This window comes from Mastigoproctus giganteus, chromosome 6, assembly GCF_048544385.1.
Source record: "Mastigoproctus giganteus isolate SK-2022 chromosome 6, ASM4854438v1, whole genome shotgun sequence".
Classification (NCBI taxonomy): Eukaryota; Metazoa; Arthropoda; class Arachnida; order Uropygi; family Thelyphonidae; genus Mastigoproctus; species Mastigoproctus giganteus.
The window spans coordinates 32,560,684-32,583,372 of NC_143580.1; the positions used below are offsets into that span (position 1 = coordinate 32,560,684).

General features: G+C 34.6%; 1 protein-coding gene across 1 annotated transcript in view; it reads right to left on the bottom strand.

Annotated features, from left to right (window-relative positions):
* Positions 1-2,455: 2,455 nt before the first annotated feature.
* Positions 2,456-22,689, bottom strand: part of LOC150084138 (uncharacterized) — a 31,691-nt gene continuing 11,457 nt past the window's right edge. Inside the window, exons 3-5 of the mRNA XM_090376130.1 lie at positions 15,066-15,195; positions 11,132-11,267; positions 2,456-2,535 (exon numbers count right to left, since the gene is read on the bottom strand). Of these exons, the coding sequence (XP_090232256.1) occupies positions 11,182-11,267; positions 15,066-15,195 (216 nt within the window). The 3' untranslated portion in view covers positions 2,456-2,535; positions 11,132-11,181. The remainder of the gene's footprint in view (positions 2,536-11,131; positions 11,268-15,065; positions 15,196-22,689) is intronic.

A 22,689-nucleotide genomic window follows, 5' to 3' on the forward strand; every position in this document is an offset into this window, starting at 1 on the left:
CACGCGTTCTTTGAGTGCACCGGGGTTCAAGCCCATGACTACTAAATACGATAATTGGCGATTTATTGTAAACTCTACTGACTTGGTTGTCGTGCCGGAGTATAAACAGAAAATATTTTTAATTGAACAATAAACTAATTTAGATGGTTCGTAACAAAGAGATCATGTGGGCAGCAGCAGAATCAGTTATTGCGAAGTCGTGCTGTACAGTGGTTGTTTTACGTTTGTTCTGTGTTGTGGTAATCGCATTCTGAAGAAATTTTGCTTGCAGTTTTTTACAATCACGGTCGGTACATATGTATACATCTTGTGGGTTAGAACAGATTAAAAACTGTACCAAACAGTGCACTGATTTTGGTTTCTACCTCCCCTTTTTTTCAGTACATTTAAGACACGTAAATCTTTACGTGGCATCTTGACAGATGCCACGTAAAGATTTGCACTTTCAGAAAAAAATCGCTATTCTTGACAAGATAAAAAGTCAACCTCCTAACATCAGTCATCGTCAGCTAGCGGAGATAATAAAGGTGCCAAAATCTACAATTTCACGACTGCTACAGCAACAAGAAAAACTTAGAGGAGTGGACATTGCGCATGGATTTAAAGAAAACATCTCATAAGCGAAAGAGGGAAGGCAAAGATCCAGACGTCGAAGATGCTTTGAATCAATGGTTTTCCAGTGTATCTAAACGAGGAGTGCGTGTAAGCGGCCCTATGCTAAAACACAAGTCAGAAGAGTTGGCCAAAAAGCTAGGTCACGTAAATTTCAAAGCAATGGATGGTTGGTTGTCTCGATGGAAGTGTAGACATGACATTAGTTACAAAAAAGCACATGGCGAGAAGGACAGTGCTGATGCTACGAGTGCTGAGCAATGGAAATGTGAAAAACTGCCAGAGTTGCTTAAAAAATTTAGTGGGGATGACATTTACAATGCCGATGAAACAGGTCTATATTATCGTGCTACGCCGGATGGTTCCCTCAGCTATCAACACATAACACTGTCTGGTTCAAAGAAAGCAATGGATCGTGTAACAGTGTTGCTGCTCAAACATGTCAGGAAATGATAAACTCAAACTTTTGGTTATTGGTAAAAGTGCCAAGCCTCGTTGTTTCAAGGGGCTTACAATAGGCAGTTTGCCAGTTTCGTATTATGCCAATAAGAAGGCGTGGATGACCACATATATTTTTACGCAATGGCTAATGAACTGGGATGCGGAACTGCAACGGAAGTCCAGAAAAATTCTGTTGATACTGGACAACTGCACCGCACACTCTAATGTAGCTGGTTTAAAAAATATTGAACTGGAATTTTTACCCCCTAACACCACATCCCTGATACAGCCTATGGACGTGGGAATTATAAAAAATTTGAAGACCTATTATCGCGGAAAGCTGGTTAATCACATCCTTGAAGCAACTGAGGAAAATTTGCTGACATCATCTTCGAAATCAATAGAGGTTAGTGCAAAAGTTTCAATGTTAAAAGCTGTACAATTTATCGCCAATAGTTGGCGAGTAATAACCAGTAAAACAATTCGGAATTGTTTTGCTAAATGTGGTTTCGCGACTAATTGTGATTCAGACGCGATAAGCTGTACAGAAAATGAAATGGCTTTGGAACTGCAACAGGTCCAAAATTGTGCAGAATTTTTAATGATTGACGATAACCTTCAATGCCACGATGAAAATGAAGATTATGAAGAAACGATTATTGAACAAATTGCGGCAAAACACTCAGAGACACCAAAAGACCAAGAAAATGATGACGATGATATACCTAAGCGAGTGACTAACCAGGATGCCAGGAAATGTATCGCTAAATTGAGATGTTATTTCATGCAGGAAGGCAACAGGGGCAGTCCTTTATCAGCATTAGATACCTGCGCCGACTTTGTTCAATTGCAGTCCATAAAGAGGACACGTCAGGGTACACTTCATAATTTTTTCAAAGTAAGAACCCTTAAGTAATGTGTAACCTTTGCCTGACACGGACATTATTCTGTACTGTATCTTCATTTTACACATGTACATACGTACATTTTGTTTGCTTTTAGCTTTAGTTATTTTTAAATAGATGTTTGTACCAATATAACTTAAATACAGTGTGCTTTCTTTAAATACCACATTCCCTTTATTTTATTCATACCTTTTTTGCCTCCGTTAGAATGTGCTTTTCAGCTCATTAAAATTTCGCTTAATTGGGGCAGCCGCTTAATTGAGCCAAAGTGATCTGTCCCAATGTGTCCCAATTAACCGGAATCGACTGTATTATTAGTTGAAATATACGTCATAATTCTTAAAATTAAATAATTTCTAAAATTTTCAATTTTCTTAGTCTTAAATTTCCTTTCAAGTTCAACACAACATCAAAACACACGCAGATACATAACTATTTTACAATTTTGATGATCTTGAGTCTGCTATAATTTATTGCTTTAATTATAATAAGTTCAGGTTGCTTGTTCAGTTGACACAAAAATCATCACTTTCTTTTTCCTCACTGTTCTGGCATAATATTTCTGTGACTATTTTGCCTGAAAGTGAACAAAGCAAAAAATCATAATAGCATGCCATATAGAATAAGTTTTCTATCATTAATTAAAAAGCACTATAAGTTAGGTAACATATACATGTAATTATAATTCTGGCAGAATTTTTTTCTTAAATTAACTGAATTTTTTCATTACTGTGATTACTTTAGCAATGAAAAATCTTATTTGGCATTAATTAATAACAAATTAATAATATATATAAAAGTAACTGTTTTCAAATCACAGCACATTACTCATCACTCTTCTCGGTAATACTTATTTCCTTTTGGATTTTAATGAAAATTGAAATACAAAATTAATTTCACAGATTTCCATGATTTAAAATATAAAAAAATAAGCACGTACCTCATTATGTAATATCCTATAATATTAATATACTTATTTTCTCCTGGATTTTAATAAAAATGGAAATTCTACAAATATTTCAATTTTTAATAAATGAAGTTCTGGGATTAATAGAATAAACATAAGTAGAGCTGCACTGATAAGAAAATTCACCAATTACCGATTAATTGGCTGATTAATCAGTACTGACATTCTGGCCAATAAGTCCTTACAATGCTTTCCCACCTTAATAGTCGGCAGCCCACTGAAAAAGTCACCTATTGTTTAATTACAGTACAATACATACAGTCAAATATCAACTAAATAATACTAATATACGGAATATTACAATTCATGTCTAAGAATGTTCAATTACAAAATTAGTTACATATCGGTAACTAGTTTTATAAGTATCTGTAACTAGTTCTTTTAGACTACCTTCCCGCAGGCATTTTTTGCATCCTGGCAACACTGATACATCATTTGCATCTCAGAAGCACTTCTGTGATATACACACAGATAGTTAAACACCAGTCACATGACTCCTACTTCAGATAGTCCATCCATCTCAGTTGAACCCATTAAGAAGAATTGCAACTTGTGGATGAAAAATATTTTTTCTACTTAACTCAATACGTTTTAACCGTTCTGGACTTTTGGCAGTGCTTGGGACTTTGACAATTCTACTCAATACCAATGAGTTTAATGATTTTTAATGGCTTTACAGGTAAATTGAAGTGATATTTTGTTATTTGCAGTATTAATAATGGTGTTAGAATACATATTGATGATCATTTTTGTCAAACTTGGAACTTGAAAAAGTTGTTTACAAGGGGGAAGCTGGAAATTTGGAACGAAAGCCAACACGAGAACCATAGCAAATTACTGGAAACTTACCTGACAAACTGCTTTGCCACTACTGCAGTTTCTTGCTGCATTCTCAGTAAACAAACAATGCGTGTTATCGGTTAGTTTCTCGTGTCGGCTTTCTTTGCCTTTGTCCCATTGTATTCAGTTTGTTCGTACACCTTATTAATCCATAATTTGTTTCTCATCCTCTTAATATTTTTCAGACTACATTTTATTAAGATTTAAGCAGTACTAAAGTCATAAAATTAGCAGGTGTACTCTACGAATGTTAAGAAAAGCAGAAAGTATACTGTGCATACCAGGCTTATTAATCAAATTCGCTTTGGTCACATAGAAGTTGCATAAAACTATAAGTATTGCCTATTAATCAAATTCTAATAAATTTAGTTTTTAATTTTCAGTAAATATTTTAATAATATTTGTTTTTTCAAGTCTTTCAAAAACCAGAAGCTATTCACCTAAAAAAATTCAGAGGGTATACAAAGTACACAACTACAGCTCTGGATTTAAGTAATTGTCAAGGTGACCATTATGGCACCAAGTATTGCATGGAAGTATTTTACGATAAATTCAAAGGACAAAACTGTTTGCATATGTAATTTACGTGATACCACCATATCAAGGGGTGGTAAAACAGCCAAAACATTTACAACTACAAATATGATGAATTATTTTAAAAGGTTCCATCCAGAAGAAATGTCAAAAGAAACAGAAGCATCAGATAAGTTGAAAAGGACATATGCTGAATGTTCAAGAAGTAGCAGTGCCATTGAACCTCCTGCTAAAGTGAAAACTGCTACAGAAGCAGTATTAACAAAGAAGCTTTGGGATAATAATGACCACAAGGCCAAAGAGATCCATTGTTTAATTGGAGAAATGATAGCTGTTGACTTTCAACCATATTCTGTAACACATGACATTGGATTGCAAAGACTATTAAAAAAATTTGCCCAAATTACAATATTCCAAGTAGAAAATATTTCACTGATAAAATCATTCCAGATATATTTCAGAAGGTAAAAACAAAACTTCAAACATCTCTTGATAAAACCACCAACATTTCTTTAACCACTCATATTTGGAGAGCTACTACAAATAATTCTCCATTTCTGATTATTAGTAAAAAATTCAGAGCTACAGGGTTCAATAACTTCCACGATTTTTTAATATATTAAAAAAGTAAGAGATTACTTCAATCTTTTTCATGGAATGCTTCCAGTCAATTCTCTCCCAAACGTGATGAATAAAATAAGATGAAAAAAACGAATTAATGAATTTCCTCACTCATAGAGATACGACCAAATCCTATAAGCAACGGAATCAAAAGCCGAGGGCCCCAACCCGACCCTGAAACACATCAAACCACCGCAGCAAGACCATGAGTGCAAGAAGACATTGTCAGAATAAATAGTTAAAACTGCTTCTGATAATAAATAATTAAAATCACAATTAAAAACACGATTAAAATTAAAAGAATTAAAAGTTACAATTTGGATAAATACTCAAATTAAACAAAATGCACAGCTGTTTCCCTTCCTCAAGCAAACCACACTTTTCGGTTGATCGCCGTGTTCACAGGATGGGAATATCGCAAAGTGTTTGTGTGTGTATTTGACTCTGAAATAGGGAGATTTATATTGGTGCAAAAGAGACCAGAAATCCGAAATTAGGTAAGGCCGTCGCACATTGATAGAATTTTCGTGTAGTTTCAGCGATCAATAATTTTATGTAATTGTGTTGTATTTTTAAAATTACTGCTTCGTTGAATAGGAATACGTGACCATCATTGACCGCATGAAAGGCCAACTCTGACACATTTGTGCATGACATGCGGACAAAAGCAGATGTTGCTTGACACGTAAGTCTAAATACATAGTAAGTCTAAGGTACAGTGAGTGGGACCCTCGATAGTAAGTCTAAAGTACAGTGAGTGGAACCCTCATACGATGAATCACACTGACTACATGATCATTTACCTGTGCCGAGCAAGAAAGAAGAATTGTGTGATTTTTTAATATGTTATGGAGATACATACACATACGTTCTTGTGGGGAAGACATCTACGTTCTTCCCAACATCATATGCATAATAAGGCGACATATAAACAAGTTACTTTGTCTTCATATGCATTATCTGAGGATCAGATTTCTCTCCTTTTGAAGGGTCTGAACTTTAATTTACCCCCTCAAACTCCCCAAGAAACAATTTGTGATAGACTTTGAACATGGTCTCCGCAAAAAGACTTATTAGTTTAGCAAGTCAACCAGGTAATCAATAACTCCAAAACTCTTCGGGTACCCAGACTTAATATGAATGAAATTATAGCATTGCGTAGTCTTAGAGGGAACAAAGATATTGTTATCCAAAGAGCAGATAAAGGGGACACTGTAGTTATTAGGGATAAAATGGACTATTTTAGAAAATTGGACTCTATTATATCAGACATTCCTACTTACAGGGTGATAGACTGGTCTGTATTCACAAATTTAGTAAACCAATAAAACAAAACCCTAACTGCATACCGTAAGAGTGATTTTATTTCCATGGTCCAATTAAAAGAGCTGAAAGTGAGGATATACAATATTCCTGTACTTTTTGGACAGGTTAAACTTAATAAACCTGGTTTTCCCGTACACCCTATTGTATCATACAAAAATTCAGCGTTTTCCCACTTAGCTGTTCACTTATACATCATTAAACCATTTAGACAGTTGATAAGGTTTGGCATAAAAAATTATGACACTTTATTTAATAGTATTAAAGATATTACGCTTGGCGTTCATGATAAATTATTTTCGTTAGATGTTACCTCGTAGTCCACATTTACACCAATGTAAATGTGGACTACGCTCTCGATGTAGTTTGGGAGCTGTTAAAGATTCTATTGCGATAAATCACACTAAATTATCCAAAAAAAATTTTTAAATTAATCAAGCTTCTTCTTGAAGCTAACTATTTTGTGTTTAAAGAGATTATATACAAACAGGTTTTGAGTTTGAACCTGAGCAGTCTTATAGCAGAAATCTATCTTGCCAATATCGAGGACATCCATTTAACACCATTTCTCCCCCGCATTAATTACTATGGGAGATATATTGATGTTATACTTATTATAACATATCACAACACCACTCAGGACATTCTATGGGTATTACATGAGACTACATTTTACATGAGACTACATTTTACATTGGAGGAGGAACAGATAGAAACAAAAGCCCTGAATTCCTTAAATTTCACTCTCATATGTGACATGCAAAAAATCCAATTTAACATTTACCGAAAACCCACCAATTCGGAGATGTACCTGCATTACCAGAGATATCATCCAGTCACATATAAGAGATCCATTATATTTAACCAGTTTTTCGACACTTACAAATATTCCAGGTCTGAACCCAGACGTGGAATATTTAATTAGAGGCTATCCTCACTCCGTTATGAATCAAATCAGATTACAGGTTAAAATGAAACAGCAAATATGATACCCATTAATAATACCAATAAAACACTATGTCCATACCATACATCAAACAATGGTACAGGCAGCTTAATAAAAACTCTTTAGATATACTGAATTCAAAATTATAGCTCCATAATATATTAAAAAAAATTGCACAATTCTTCCTTCTTGCTCAGCACAGGTAAATGATCTTGTATACAAGATTTCAAGTAGTCAGTGTGATTCATCTTACGAGGGTTCCACTCACTGTACTTTAGACTTACGTGTCAAGCAACATCTGCTTCCATCCGCACGTCGTGCACAAATGCGTCAGAGTTGGCCTTTCATGCGGTCAATGATGGTCATGTATTCCTATTCAATGAAGCGGTAATTTTAAATATACACAATTACATAAAATTATTGATCGCTGAAACTACACGAAAATTCTATCAATGTGCGATGGCCTTACATAATTTTGGATTTCTGGTCTTTTTTGCTCATGCACCAATATAAATAATCTCCCTATTTCAGAGTCAAATACACACACAAACACTTTGTGATATTCCCATTCTGTGAACACAGCAATCAACCGAAAAGCATGATCTGCTTAAGGAAGAGAAACAGCTGTGCATTTTGTTTAATTTAAGTATTCATCCAAATTGTAACTTTTAATCCTTTTAAATCTTTTTAATTGTGATTTTAATTATTTATTAACTATTTATTCTGATGCAATGTCTTCTCGCATCATGGTCTTGCTGCGGTGGTTTGATGTGTTTTGGGGTCGGATTGGAACTCTCGGCTTTCGATTTCGTTGAGCATTGAATTTGGTCGTATCTCTATGAGTGAGGGAATTCATTAATTCATTTTTTTCATCTTATTTTATTCATCACATTTGGGAGAGAATTGACTGGAAGCATTCCACGAAAAAGATTGAGGTAATCCCTTACTTTTTTAATAATTTCTGAGTATTATAGGCCACTGGCTTTCAAATGAGTTTGAACAACACAGGACTGTCCTAAGAATTCTTCCATTTTCAGGCTCTCATGCAGGGATATGGATCAGTGAAGGGTTGAACAATGTGCTAGAAGAATATAAGATCTCAAAAAGTAAAGTCTTCCTCATACTGTGAGATTCTGGAGCAAATATGGTAGCTGGTGTCGCTGGCAGCAGTTTACAGTCACAATCATATTTCATACACACATTACAACTTTCAATAAATGACTCCATGTTTGCCCAGCAGGCTGTAAGGACTGTTGTTACTGCCAACAGGAATATTGTAAAATATTTCAGTTATTCTGCTTCACAGGAGCAGCTAAATTTAAAAAACATAAATTAATTGAAGATGTATCCACTCTTGGAATTCAACATATTACATGCTGAAAAGAAACAGAACAGCGAAAAGTTCTCACAACATATGCTGTGGATAACAATGTACCAACATTACGTTCATACCAGTGGGGTCTTGTAGAAAAAAACTGTCCGACTCCTAGGTCCATTTGAAGAAATCACTAATGAAGCTAGTAAAAGAATCTACCACTTCAATGATAATCCCTACAATTCTGACTCAATTTATTTTTGTCCAAAATGATAATTTCAGTGGAATTCTTACCACAGTTTAGGAGTTCAAGTCATCAATTGTGAAAAAAATTTTCCGCTTACATGGAAAATAAATCTTTGTGTTTATCTATCTTTTATAGATTCTAGATTTAAGATGAAATTTCGAAGAAGTGATATGAAAAACAAAATAAAGGAATGGGTTTTAGAAGCTCTGGAGCAAGATTAAATGGAGGTAAGAGGGGATTCTCTTGATATTTCAACAGGATATGCTTCAACCAGTTCTACCAAAGAGAAAAATACCCCAGGCTTTACTATGACTTTTTCAAATTTGTTTGATGAATTAGCTTCTGATAAGATGGATAGTGTTCAAAAGGAATGAATAGAAGAAATGTCACCTAGAGAAGCAATCCTAAAAAAAAAACAAGCATTATTCAGCGTTGCACTCAAGAACTGAATCAGTAATTAAAATTTCTGTTACTGCCTAAAAATAATAGCCCATTTCTGTGGTGGAAAAACATGAGACAAAATACCTCTTTCTGAGTAAACTGACCGATTAATGATTATGTACAGATTAATCGGTGCATCCTTAAAACATAGTAATTCATTATTTCTACACTTATAAATTAATAATAATTAACTACATTAAACTACATTAACTATATAGATAATCCATTATATATATGAAAAAAAATAATAATAAATAAATAAATAAATAAATTTCTAATTGTTGGATTTGTCTGATTTTTCTGAAATTTAATAAAACTCTCAAAGTGGCAAATATAAAATATCATGAAAATCCATTTGCCGTAAGCCAAATTATCACATGCAGAGCAGATGGACCACCAAACGTGATAAATCTAATAGACACTTTAGACCTTAAAAGTACCCCTGAAACAAATAACCACTTTCAAAACCATGTTTCTGAGAAATTAAAATGCAAAAAAATTCTTGAAAATTACAGAACACTGCTATTCGAGCCGAGTTTAATAAAAACAGAAACAGTTAACTAAAGAAATCTGAATACAACCTTCTTTTCTCAAAAGTGTCCTCTGTTACTATGCATGACAGAATGCAAAAAAAAAAACTGGAATTTGTTAACATGTTAAGTGACTTGACATATTTTTGCAATGAAAGAACTGTCTGTTAACCTAGACAATTAAACATGTAATAATATTAAGTATTACCTACAAGGTGCAAGGAAGATCAGGATTTTGTTGAAGCAGCTAAAAAAAATAAATAAATAAAAATAAAATAAAATAAATTAAAAACTACCCATGTGATTTCCTCCTCATGTAGGTACCTATCCAGCTGACCTTTGAATTCCTCCAAGCTGCCAGCTTCGACCACCCATTCAGGCAACTTATTCCAAATAATTAACTGGTTGGCCAAAAGAAAATGTCCTACAATCCAATCCAATCTAAATCTTCTCTGCAATTTGAATTTACAGAGCCCCTAGCTCTAGAATCATTTATTAAAAACACTACATCCAAATCTATTTTAGTGCACATTACTTTAGATGCACACCAAAATTGGAATATGTAATTTCCAAAGTATATCTGTTGTTAGCTGACGATTTTAGTATTGAGTAAGGTGTATATTTCATAAAGCAATTAGTGCTCAAGTTGATTTTAATTTGGAGTAAAGAAAAATTTCTATAAGACCATTAATGTCTAAGATTATATGGAGTATTTTCAAATACACTATATAATATAAAATATAATAAGGGATATTTTTTCAAACATGTTTTAAAATTATTTTTCACCGAGAAATAGAATTCTGCAAGTTAACAGAATTTAACAAATTTTTCTGAGACAAATCAATAGCCTGGTAAAGTCAAACTTGACTAACATGTGCAATTAACTTTAATTCTGCTTTATGTCACCTAAATTTAACTGGATATATGCATTTCTTTTGGTAATGATTTTTGCATTTTTTCCCCCCTGAATGTCCTCTGACCTTGGTCATACAAGGTAGGTATAGTAGGGGTGTGTTGCCTTGTAAGCGCATTTCTTCTTAGCAATAAACTAATATTCAGTTATTTATATTCTTATTACAAGGGATGTGTAGGATGTTCTTTTGTTTTGTTGTATGTGTTTACTAAAATCAATAAAATTTTGTAATAAGGATCACATCACAGTTATCATTTGATTATATTATTTTAATGATTTCTTTCAACAGGTATGAAAAGTTTTTCGTGTGTTTTTAAATCCGTCTACTCCCCATTCTTAGAGTTTTGATAGGACTGGAAAATTCAACTTTGCAATATTCTAAAATATACTATATAATGTAAATTAAAATAGCAGTATTATTATAATTCTTTATAGTGAACTGCAAAAAAAAAAAAAAAAAAAAAAAAAAAACTTAATATGAAATTTCCTACAATACCTTAAACTGTTAATTGCACTCTTGCTAATAATAATGCTTGGCACATAATATTAGTCATATTCTGAGCCAATAGTAATACTGATTTCTCCAGGATGGATGAAAGTTGAATGGTACCACCGATTAGTATCCACAAGGACTGAAAGATAAAAATTAAAATACTGTTATAACTATTTGCTTATGAGTATCATTTATAAATGAAATGTCACATATACACAATATTGCTTAACTAACCAAAAAAAGATAAATATACTTTAGTGTAATTTTTAGTTTTTTTCAATTTTATATTTTTGTAAAAATCAAAATATTACCTTCAGTAACATTTTGATTTTTACAGGTGAAGGTGTCTTAAGAACTAAGACTGGTATAAGAATATGAAAATTCAATACAATGTTAAGCGTATCTGACTAAAAATTTCTCTTTAATACTTACATTCTAATCTTGTATGGATACTTTGAACCAGTTTAAATTAAATGGACATAAGTGAGAGATTGGTCCCTGAAACTTCAAATTGACCTTGTTAATTTGAAGTTTCAGAGACTTGCATTACTACACTGAAGAGCATGGTGAGCTATATTAGATATTTCTATGTTTCCCTGACTGCACATTGGTTTTGTGTCCTCTCCATATGCTTATATTAAGTCTTATGTAGGATTAACCTATGTAGACATCACTCAACCAAATGATATGGTACTCATAGATGGGACAATCTTCCTGAGTGATTTGAACCCCAAAAATAATAGGTTATATAAGGATTCTGTGCATCCTAGCAATTGTCTCACAAATTTTATATATGAATGAACTTTTGTGGTTATGGAAGTAGACAGATCTGGGTTGGAATTGTTGTGAAATCTGATTGTGCTGGTGATTGCCTTGGATATGATATTAAACCCATCATACTCAAAACTACCCATTTTCTGACCTGATAATGGAATCAAGCAACTGATTCAGAAACACAGCCCATAACACATTAATTTAGCAAGAAATTGCATTAGATGTGAATGCTTAACAGCTGTACAAATATATACTAAACTAAAAAAATTTTGTGAAAACACTGGGAAATAATTCTTTACCTAACATTATATCAGTGCTTCCATTTTTTTTTTTTTTTTAACTGAGGAACTCCTTTGCAAATCTAAATCGTCCATTACAATCTTTTTAAAAACACATTAATCATTAAAACATGTGCAGAATTGAAATTAAAAAAAAAAAAAAATTAACTAAATATTTGCAAAACCTCTAGGATTTGTTTGTGGAACCCTATAGCTACATTGAATGCTCTGAAAAATTACAGCTCTAGACAATTCTGAATCTTGGATATTTCTTAATTCATATTAAAATATTTTTATGTATCTCAAAATTCTGATGCTAGAAGGGTACAAAACATAGAAAGATGCCTACATTTTCTACCCTTCTTTCATTAAAAAAGCTAAAACAAACAAAGATAGTAAAATCATCTTTCTCATTAAAAATCTCACAGAATCCTACAGTTACACAGAATAGTTTTAAAACCTATCAACTATATGACCAAAAGTATTAGGATACACCTCCATGAATTTTATGCATTGTGCATAAAATTCATGGAGGATGGAGATTGTGCCAGAGATCCCACATACATGCATATCTGCTGAGACATACCAATAATAAATCTTATGGAGCTGTCTGTACAGCAGCAATGAGGCATGGATCAGAATTTAGTTTTTTAATATGGAATGGCTCTTAGATGCCACATCAGTAACCTTTCTGCACACACAACTGTTGTAACTCATCTGAACCTCCCAAACCCACTGTGATGGATGTTATTCAAAGATGGAGAACACTATAATTAACATTTTGATGAAAAAAGTTCTCGATGGCCAAACTCGTAGGTATTCAAGCAAACCATAAACAGAACAAGTGTGTCTCACACATATCATCTGTGAAAAACATCACACAGTAGGTTTAAGAGGCCACTGGGGCATCCATCAGTACATCATAAACAGGGAATTGTATAGCCTTTGGTTCAATGGTGGAGCAACGGCACATAAGCCCAATATCACAGTCACCAATGCAAAACTTTGTTTGCAGTGGCATCATTCTCAATGTTCATGGTACATTAGAATAGTGGCAGAAGGTGATGTGGAAGACAAATCTCACTATACAATGTTTTGTTCTGATGGTTTGGATAAGGAAATTATCTACAGGGTACTTCCTGTCAGAGTACTGTCTTGACTTTGAAGTTTAGTGGAAACAGTCTGATAATATGGAGCTGTTTCAGTGGTTTGGACTTGGTCCATTAGTGAATGATAGTGCCTGAAACCATGAAGTCCATAACCTGCTTGGATGTTACTGTGCTAGTACTAGGGAAATGGGCTCTGTCAGTATCAACAAAAATGATTCATTTCATACAGCCGTAGTCATACAGGATTGGTTTATAGACAAACCAATGGCATCAAAAAAGATGGACTGGCTGGCTCAGAATCCACACCTCAACTTCACTGAACGTGTTCCTCAAATTGCAGAACAAACTCAAGGGATGAATTAAGCTGCAGCCAATCAAAATCACAGTTCTGTCAGCTGTTTTGCAGGAGACTTGAAAGGAAACTGTCCTGGAGGATTCAGGCTGTCATAAGCCCAAAAGTGACCAAACTATGTTTTATATAATTTTTGCATTAAAATCTCTTTTTGTAAACACCTATGCATATTCAAATACAGTATACAGTAAACCCCCGCTATTCGCGGGGATTACGTTCCTGAGAAAGCCGCGAATACTGAGTTATGGCTCCCATAGTAATAAAGGGGTTCCGTTCCAAAGTATGAAATATATAAGAAAAATTATTTTAAAATTTTGTCTATGTATGTATTATATGTACCTTCATAATATGACTATGTACATAGACAGCACATAGTGAAATGCAAGCATATGGCATCAAAATGAAAATAAGAAACAATTTAATATTAAATGTAATATTAATTAGAAATTTCAAACCAGCGCCTTTGCTAGCTAAAAAAAACTTATCACGCCAGTGCTATCACCAGTTTTGCTAAAGTGTGGATAAAGGAGTTTTGCCTTTTCACGAATGATGAGTGAACTTAACGGAATTTTATTTTAAGTTCGGTCTTCTATCCACAGATTTAAAGCTTTTTCCATTTTTTCTAATTTAACATCACGAGTTAGAGCAAATTTTTGAAGCAATTAGCGTGTTTTCACAGACACTACGGCAGATTTTTTCTTCCAATTTCTTGATTGATTGTACCATTGACTAATTGATTTTATAATATTTTGCCACTGAGGAGACACCTTCACCATTAGAAATTTTATCTAATAACTCAATTTTATTCACTAATGTCATCACCTTCTTCGATCTTTTCACATTTCCCTTGTTATTCGTAGCCATAATTTTGTACGGGTTAGAAAGAACTATACACAATAAAGTCACTTTCTTCCATTAATACACTCGAAAAAGTCTGTTTTACTCTACAAAATGGTAGATTTATCACTTTTGTAAGCATATCAATTGATAAATTTATTCAATTTATAAGTATATAAATTAAAAGCAAACAACGAAACCTTCCATGACAAGCACATTACACATACTGAACAAGGATTAGCGAGAAACATCCATGCTCGAGATTTTGTCACCCCCCCCCCCACCCACTGAGCGCTGTTTTGACCGGGAAAGATAATTTTAGCCATGCACATGTTTTTTTTATGCCGGAAAATGTTCACTGCGCTTTAAAATTCACATTTTTTTAGGTTTCATTTTATATTAAATCAGCGACCGTGAATAGCAGGGGTTTACTGTATTAGTATCAGTCATATGACATATAGTGCGATGAATGGTATATTTTCTATTTTAAAATAGACTAAATGATAAAAAAAATTATATCTCTAAATTGAAAGATTTGATTTTTTTTTTTTTTTTTTATAATTATTCATTATTTAATATTGTCTTACTGATATCTCCCTTGTGAACTGTAACATTAAAAGAACTGCACACAGTTTCACACTCGGGAGTAGGAAGAAGATGCCATATCTTAGAGCCAGAAATTTGAGCTTGCCAAGATGGTCGATGGACATAATCAAGCTGCAATACAGAAAAAAATAGAGTATGACAAATGTGAAGAAGAAGCAGTTGGTGTGTGTAGCCTTGAATATATTCCAACTTCTGAAATAAATGCAAACTGATTTTATTCAAATTAAAAAAAAAAAAAAAAAAACAATGGCTGCATGTTCACTCTTCAGTATATGCATTTCATTGGATAACATTTCAATGGGAATATAAGGTTAGTTTGTGTTGCATGTACTGCACTACAACTGCTTTCTTCAAATAAAATCAATGTTTACAGTTATTTCAGAAGTATACTAATGACATTTTAGACTAAATAAATAAAAATGAAACAACTTTCCCATTGAGATAAAAAAAAAAAAAAAAAAGCAGCAGTTGATTAAGCAAAATTTAAATTTAGAAATTGTAAAATCTGAACATTTAATAATCAGTCCAATTTTAACATGAAATTCAAAAATTTCCCTGAATATGACAAAAAAAAAAGTCCAAACAACAAATAACCTAAACTTAAAAAAAAAGTGAGATATACCCTGGGACCTTTTAACTGAAACTACCTGTACATTTATGTATTTATAAACAATGCTAAGATTTCCTTTATTACATTCATATACACTCAGTAATCACTGAATTATTGCCATCCCAAGCAGGATGGACTATGCTGCATAGCTTGCAGTATAAAAATATTAACAGCTTCATACACTAGAGCACAGGTATCTGGTCTTATAAGTCAAAGTGATGAAGTAGCAGTTATGGGATGTAGTAAAGACATCGAAGAGTTTCAAAAGGGCATGATGAGGATCTCATGCATCAGATGCTTCACTATCAAAAATAGCATGCCTTGTCAGCTGCTCACAGCCCACTGCGGTTAAGGTGCGCAAAGAATGGTGTTGAACAGGTCAAACCACCTCCCACCAACAGAACTGTAAAGGATTATATAAGGTTCATGGTGAGCGAAGGGTGCAATGCATTGTACAGGCTCAATGGTAGGGTCACTGTACAACAGCTGACATTGCAATACAATATGGAGGAAGCAAGAACAATATCACAAATGATGACGCAATGCACCTTCAAACATATGGGGTTCCGCAGCCAACAACCCAAGAGACACCTTCTCACCACTGATCATCATTGACAGAGAATGCTGTGGGGTCAACAACAACAACACACTGGTTGGACAATGGAAGACTGGAAAGAATTGTTTGTCAGATGAGTCCAAATACTTGCTGAAACACACCAACAGATGCCTTCATGTGTGGAGCAAGCAACACAAGACCATGGTGCCCATTATTCAGGCAAATGGCAGTGATTACTTAATATGGGACACCTTTTGCTAGCAAAAACCAGGACCCCTGGTATGTATGGACAAATGTTTCACTGATGAGATCTAACAGCAGCTCTTAGGAGACCATGTGCACCCTGCCATGTTGCATTTTTCCCCAGAAAATAATGCACCACGTCACAAGAACACTGTGCATGAGTGGCTTGAGAAACACAGCAAAGATAACGTCCATATTGATTGGCCTCCAAATTCGTCTAACCTCGATCCAATTGAACACTTCTGAGATGTTTTCAAACAGGAAGTGAGGTGTATGATCTATTCCAACACTGCAGAAAACCTTGCAGGCAGCATGGCTGCAGATCCCTATGGATGTCTTCAGACATCTAGTTGAGTCAATGCCTAGGTGAATAGCAGCTGTACGAATGGTGGCCCAACATGGTATTAGGTAGGTGGTCATAATTCAGTGATCACTCAATGTGTATATATATAAAAACAATACTTCAGTAGAGAAAACTGTGAATGCCACACACGTGCGCAAACACAAAAAAAATGATATCATAAATAAATACTTATTTTTAAAAATAAAATATAAAATTTGCTATTTCTTACAATCAGGAAAATGGCATGCAACATGAGCTTTACAGAAATACTTATTAACAAAAAAACATGTTGTATTAGTTTTATTATCACATTTTGAGTGACAAAATGTGATAATAAAACACGCACCCATCTTGAAGTTACTGAATCCTGCTGTTCTCCTTTGGTTTGCTATATACTTATTTCCCTAGCATTAGCTTTTGGTTCATTTGAAATGTCACTACCCTTCACACACTTGGCCAATATAACAAACAAGAACTCTTCCAATGTATGCAGGTATTTCTTTGACTGATATCCACATATCTATATTACTCCTGTTATAACTACCAATTTTCCTAAACTCTTAGAGTCTCTTCCATGATAATGGCAAAGGACCTTGCACCACCTTTGTTCAAATATAATCCCTATCTATAAAATAAAATTCTTCTACCTTCAAATGCAGGTCATGTAGTGATAAAAATCTTCCTGTCCCAAAAGCCCTGCATATTTGCTCGAGTCTTAAATTAATCCACAATTCTTACAGCATATTGTCTATAAAGAATTGCAGACACATATACAATCTGACCTATCACATGGCACTGTTTCAGCATGGTCATATATTTATCCAATGCATCATGCGATTAATAAAATTAATCCCCACAAGAATAATAATGCTGTCTTTAACAGCTGACAATCTCTTTGCCACTTCATCAACCATTGCTCCCAGCAAACACAATGTCATTCTACTTTACTCATCCTTCACTCTGACAATGAAATCTCCCAATAAAACTAAATCCTCTTGAACCATAGAAGTACGGCGTGACTATTCTGTTTGAGGCCCAAATCAAAGGTACTCCACCTGGCAGATCACTAAATACATCAGTTCCTGACAAGTCCTCTTTTTTTGTGTCTCTAAGACCTGTTTCTTCAGCGACTGAATTTAATTTTGCAATGCACCAAGTTGTAACTTAAGATCAGCACACTCCTCACATTGGGAACAAATGAAAGAATGATCAGGTTGGGCTAAGATTACTTACTATATTAATCTTAGAATACATGCCAAAGGCATGTATTCTAAGGTCATTCTCATTTGAGGTCATTCTCAAATTTTAAGATCATTCTCATTTGAGGTCATTTTAAGGCCATTCCCATCTGAGGGAGGAATACCTTTGGACAAAGAATTCAAAGTACAAAATTAACACAATATATCAGAGAATTAAATTAACAAAATATTACAATAATTATGCAGATACCAAAAATTTATCAACTACCGAATTTAAACTTACAACTTACCAAATATCGCAGAAAATAACTTCAAAAATTACATTTATAAGGTACTAAGGAAAAGCAAAATAAATCTACTGAATTATTTAGAGCAATCCTTCAGGTGACAGTGAGAGATGCACCTGCTCTCTGCAAATGCAAAATGATCAACTGATTTTCATAATATTTTGTAAGTAAAAATTCTTTTGTTCCTATTTTAAATATTATATTTTTATGCAGTGAGATTGCTTAATTATAAATTGTTATATAAAACATACCACAAAAAATTCTAGTCTCAGGCTCTTGGTTCCACATAATTTGAAGTTAGATTTTTGCTGGCATGACTCTCACTCTCTCTCTCTCTCAAACATAAGAAAGAAAAGCACCTGAGGTGGATGGGATCTATCCAGTTATATTGAAGGAGGCAGCAAAGGAAGTAAGCAAACCCTTAGCCATAATTCACAAAGGGGATTCATAGGTGACACAAGTAACTATAGACCTGTTACTTTAACTTGTGTTCTGGAGAAAACAATGGTTTTTGCTGGTTAAAGAAGCATTGCAGGATCATCAAGACAAGGCTGCAGTAGTATTTAAGACAGCATGGGTTTGTTAAAGGGAGGTCTTGTCAGAGCAATTTGATTGGATACTACGATGTGGTCACAAAGGAACTGAGTGCAAAAAATAATTTTGATATCATATACTTGGATTTAAAGAAAGATTTTGATACTGTTGCACATGGAACACTACTGTGCAAATTGGAGCAATATGGCATTAAGGGTAAATTGCTGCTATGGATAAAGGATAAGACAGATTGGTAATCAATGGACACTGCTGTTCATGGACTAATATTCAATGTGGGGCCCATTGTTGTTTTCTGTATTTATTAATGATATTGATGAAGGTATATCAGGCTTAATGTACAAGTTTGCAGATGATATGAAGATTGGCAGGATTGTTAATTACACTAATGACAGTACACTACTACAACAGGATCTAGAGAAATTGAGCTGGTGGGCTGAGAGGTGGCAAGTGAAGTTTAACATCGACAAATGTAAAGTAATGCATGTAGGTAGCAGTAACCCCAGAGTAACATATTAACTGTGTGGAATGTGTGGAACTACACTCAGTGCAGTGGAGAATGAAAAAGACCTGGTGGTAATTGCGCAGTCAGATGTGAAGTTTTCTGAGCAGTGCAGACAGTCTGCAATAACAACTCACAGTGTCTTGTCAATGATATCCAAGAATTTTTCTAGCAGGGATAAGGAGCTGATTATCCCCTTGTATAAGGCAATGGTCGGGCCACATCTTGACTACAGTATACAGGTCTGAAGGCTTCATTTTAAGAAGGATGTAGAGCTGCTGGAACAAGTACAGAAAAGGGCAATGAGATTGGGGAAGGGAACAAATGGTTATTCTTACAAAAAAAGTTATGTTCTGCAAATTGCAGAGGCTTGAGATTAGGCACCAGCAAGGTGATCTGATTGAGGTGTATCAGGCCTTGAATAGTTTGAGCAAGCTCAATGCTCGTGGGAATCTCATCTTGCTCAGATTTATCGCCTGATGGGACAAATTCAAATTGAGGAAAGACAGTTGTAGAATAGATGTGCAGAAATTTGCCTTTAATCAGTGGGTGGATGAAATTTCCACCTGTTCTTGTGGAAGCTGACAGTTTAAATCAATTCAAAAGAAAACTAGACAAACATTTGCACCGAATGAATGGGTAGGTTTTTTTTTTTTTTTTGGCTGATGCTGTATAAGCTTGCTTTCTTGCATCATATGCTCTACTAATGCTAATGATAAAAATTCTCTCATTCTCTCTCTCTCTCTCTCTCTCTCTCCATAACTTACCAAGAGGTGCGTGTGCATATATAGTAGAAGTAATCAAGGCATGTGATGCAAGAAAGCAAGCTTATGTAGCATCAAACAAAAAGAAGCCATTTCACAGATCCGTTTCCTCTAAACGTTTGCCAGGTTCCTCCTTGAATTTATTTAAGCTATCAACTTCCACAACGACAGATGGACGTTTGTTCCAGCAATCAACTACCAACCGGCTAAAGGCAAATTTTTGCACTGTCTTTCCTTAATTTGAATTTATGCCCCTCAGGTTCATAATCTGAGCAAGAGGAAGAATCCAATCATAACTGAGCCTGTTCAACCCATTCAAGACCTTATACACATCAATCTTAGATCACCTCGCAGGTGCTTAGTCTCCAGACACTGCAATTTGCAGAACTTAGCCTTTCTTCGTAAGACAGCTCTTTCTTTCCCCTCATCAATCTTGTTGCCCTTCTCTGTACTCACTCAAGCAACTCTACATCTTTCCTAAAATGAGGCCTCCAGGCTTGTATGCAGTACTCAAGGCATGGCCTGACCATTGCCTTATACAAATAAATAATCATTGACAATACCCCATGACCTGCTTTGCCAGCCTGTCTGCACTGCTCAGAAATTTTCATATCTGACTGCACAATTACACCCAGGTCTTTTTCATTTTCTACCACCCTAAGTGTATTACAACACAGTTGGTACGTTTCTCTGGGGTTACTTCTACTCATAATGCAGTACTTTGCATTTGTCAATGTTAAACTTCAGTTGACAACAGACCGTCTGCCCAAATGTTCTAGATCCTGTTGCAGTAGGGCACTGCCAATACTGTCATTAACAACCTTGCCAACCTTTGTATCATCTGCAAACTTCGACATTAAGCTTGATATACCTTCATTTTTGTATATTTATATTTTTTGTATGTTTATCATTGATAAATATACAAAACAACACCGATCCCAACATCGAACTCTGGGGACTCCTCTGATAACATTAGTCCATGAAGAGCAGCATCCATTGATTACCACCTCTGTCTTCTCGCACTTAACCATCCTTTTATCCATTGTAGCAACTTACCCTTAATACCATTCTGCTCCAATTTGTACAGTAGTCTTCCATGTGCAACAGTGTAAAAAGCTTTCCTGAAATCCAAAAAAATGTATCAAAAGTATTTTTTGCATCCAATTCCTTTGTAACCACATCATAGTATCCAATCAAATTTGTCAGACAAGGCTTTACCTTAAACCCATGCTGTGTCTGAATTATTACTGCAGTCTTGTCTAGATGATTCTACAATGCATCTTTAACCAGTGACTCCATTATTTTCTCCGGAACATAAGTTAAACTAACATGTCTATAATTACTTGTGTCACCCTTAGATATCCCTTTGTCAATTGGGAATACGTTTGTACATCTCCAATCCGTGGGGATTTCCCCTGAGTACAAGTATGCTCTCATAATTATGGCTAAGGGTTTGCTTACTTCCTTTGCTGCCTGCTTTAATATAACTGGGTATATCCCATCCACCCCAGGTGCCTTTCTTAGGTTTAACTTCAACAATTTCTCCTCCACTTTGTTCTCAGTTATTAAGAAAACATTAAGCACCCTTTTACAGTTTGATAAACTTCTGGCATTTCCCTCCCTTAATAACTCCTCACATGTGAATGTAGATGCAAAATACTCATTGAGATTATCCGCTATATATGAGCAGGATCATCAACAGGTGAACATTCGATATCAAGTGGACCATTCTGATTTATCCTCTTCCTTCTAGAGTTTATACGAGGTGTGCCAATAAAGTTTCAAGAATAATTCATTTAAAAATTTTATTTTGAAAATTATACAGATGTGAGGCCATCGCTTTCAATGTGGTCCCCTTCTGACTGTACACACACATTCCAGCACATCGATCGTAACATTTCTGGTATCTGTTTTAACACCCGTGTTACATTACTCTGAATTTCAGAAACTGACTGATAATGCATTCTTTTCATGACTCCTTTTAGTCAAGGAAATAAAAAGTTACAAGGAAGGAGACAAATCAGTCGAATACAGATGGTGCTGCAATGTTGTGATAGATTTTGAAGTTAAAAACTTTTTCACTACAATGGTGAATGTGCGGAAGCATTGTCATGATGCAAAATCCACGACGAAGCAATTTCAGGTTGAACCCAGTTAACTCACTTGCAAAGCCTTTCCAAAACTTAAAGGTAAAATTTTCGATTGATAGTTTCATTAGGTGGAACGAACTCTTTGTGGACGATTCCTTTTCACTTTGACATTCTCACTTTTTTTGGGTCTTGGCGAGGAAGCTCCCTTCCATTCCCTTTTTGTTTCGGGGTCGTAAGAAAATACTCAGCTTTCATCCCCTGTAATCACGCAAGAAAGCAAATCTGGAACATCTTCAATGCTTTCCAACATCTCCTGAGAATGTCGCAACCAACTTTCTTTCTGCTCATGAGAGGTTTTTCGGTACCAGCTTTGCACACACTTTCCTCATTAACAAATTTTCCGTCAAAATTAATCTAACGCTTTCCCGATTAATGTTTAGTTTTTCGGCAATCATTCTT